The 2013-nt window shown below is 37.7% G+C and overlaps 1 protein-coding gene across 1 annotated transcript in view; it reads right to left on the bottom strand.

Moving 5' to 3' along the window:
- Positions 1-1149: 1149 nt before the first annotated feature.
- LOC107665193 (cGMP-dependent protein kinase 1-like) overlaps positions 1150-2013 on the bottom strand; it is a 9173-nt gene continuing 8309 nt past the window's right edge. Inside the window, exons 13-15 of the mRNA XM_016455974.1 lie at positions 1682-1741; positions 1418-1484; positions 1150-1289 (exon numbers count right to left, since the gene is read on the bottom strand). Coding sequence (XP_016311460.1) covers positions 1191-1289; positions 1418-1484; positions 1682-1741 — 226 coding nt within the window. The 3' untranslated portion in view covers positions 1150-1190. The remainder of the gene's footprint in view (positions 1290-1417; positions 1485-1681; positions 1742-2013) is intronic.

Raw genomic sequence — 2013 nt, forward strand, 5'->3', positions numbered from 1 at the left:
TCATATCAGGGGTTTTGTCGTAGACTGTGGAAATCTGTCTGCGACAGCAAAATCCAGCCAAAAATGTAAACATTTTTAAAATGTAAAATTTTAGGCTCTTTAAATGTTCGCGCTGTTGTGACAACGTATGTCACGTGACAATGTCAACATGGCGGATGTGTAAATCCTAATTTCATTCTACCCACATTTATACTATATAGAACGTACTTTTTTAATGGTCGAGTAGTACGTTCAAATTCAAATGTAGTACCTACTAAACAGTATGCGATTTCGGACGCACCCTTGGCCCCCTCTGCCTTCCACAATGCTTGTCCGTGATCAGTTCTCTTTCGCGGCTTATTGGCTATAATCCAATAGGAATGTTTTTTTTTTTATCAAGCACATCCCGCTCTTTACTTTCTCATTCATCCATGTTTCTTTATTAATAATTTCAAACTCTCCGGCCCACTGAAAGCTGAGGGGGTTATCATACATAAATACACATTTATAGGTCACATTTAGGTCTGTGCGGCGAAAGCGAAAGTTTGTGGTGAAATGTTTCGAAATGTCTTTTGGCACAACAGAGCACCGGTTTCAATTAAAGGATATAGGCTATTTCACATATACTGTATATATATATATATATATATATATATATATATAAACAGTAATTGCGATTTTATTTTACAATTCTGACTATTTTTCTCGCAAGATATAAACTCAGAATTGTGAGATAAAAGTCTGAATTGTTTGAGAAAAACTTGCAATTCTGAGGAAAGTCTGAATTGTGATAATCTCGCAATTGCGAGAAAAGTCATAATTTAAAGGTAGCTAATAGTGACTTTTCACCTCACTATTCTGAATATTTCTAACAATTGCAAGTTTTGTTTTCTTCTCAGAATTGAGAGTTTATATCATGCAATTCGGAAAAAAGAAAGAAGTAAATGCTATTTGTATTTTTATTCTGTGACAGAAATAAGCTTCCATTAAAAAAGAAATCCAATAGGAATGATGTACATTTGCATTTCATGCATTTCAACACATTTGAAGTGCAATGTAATTCCAGTCCTGAAGCTGTGCACCGTCGCCATTGGAGCTCAACTCAGAAAATAATAATAATAAAAATAATCAACTGCAAAGTCAATGCAAAATAAACACCAGAGTCCATAATTTTTTCCCAGTTTACATTGTCAATATCACCATTGTACAAATCAAAAGTCTACATCCCAGCCAGAATCATCCAGTGGTGCTGCTTCAGTGTGGGTTTCTGGCAGGAGTGCTGATCCTCCATGATCAGAGACACGGGGAACCTGTAGAAAGGCTACATTTATTTGAACTGGACAGATGCATCGTTGGAAAGGTGTGTTTGTTATATAAGTATATAATATAAACTGAATAGAGTGTTCTAAACTCTACAGTGTTCTGTTATGCTGCTCACGTTTGGTATTACTGGTGGAGTCAATGTGCCCTTCAGAAGTCCTTCCCAGTCGAAGCCTTCAAACCACCTGAGAAACACAACACAAGTTAATCAGTCTAGAAAATAAGCCAGCACTTAAAAACAGAGCCGCATCCTCTCCTCTCCTTTGCTCTTTTCTTTTCCATTCTCATCTCCCCCCCCCCCCCCCCCCCACATGCACACCAGTCCCGTCTCTTCCTTCTGTACAAATATATTTGATGAAGCGCACACACAAGCAGGTCTTACATGTGTTTGCAGATGTCCTTGACCCCGTTCCTCTGGCCCAGTCTCTCTGAGGGGTTGAGCCTGGAAATGGGTGACAGATGATAGCAGACATACAAACCTCACAGCGTAGCTCTGCTGCTCACATTATCTATCTATCTATCTATCTATCTATCTATCTATCTATCTATCTATCTATCTATCTATCTATCTATCCATCTGTCTATCTGTCTGTCTGAGTGTCTATATAGATATCTGTGTGTCAATCTATCTATCTATCTGTCTGTCTGTCTGTCTGAGTGTCTATCTATCTATCTATCTATCTATCTATCTATCTATCTATCTATCTATCTATC

Source organism: Sinocyclocheilus anshuiensis, unplaced genomic scaffold (genome assembly GCF_001515605.1).
Source record: "Sinocyclocheilus anshuiensis isolate Anshui unplaced genomic scaffold, SAMN03320099.WGS_v1.1 scaffold691, whole genome shotgun sequence".
Taxonomy (NCBI): domain Eukaryota; kingdom Metazoa; phylum Chordata; class Actinopteri; order Cypriniformes; family Cyprinidae; genus Sinocyclocheilus; species Sinocyclocheilus anshuiensis.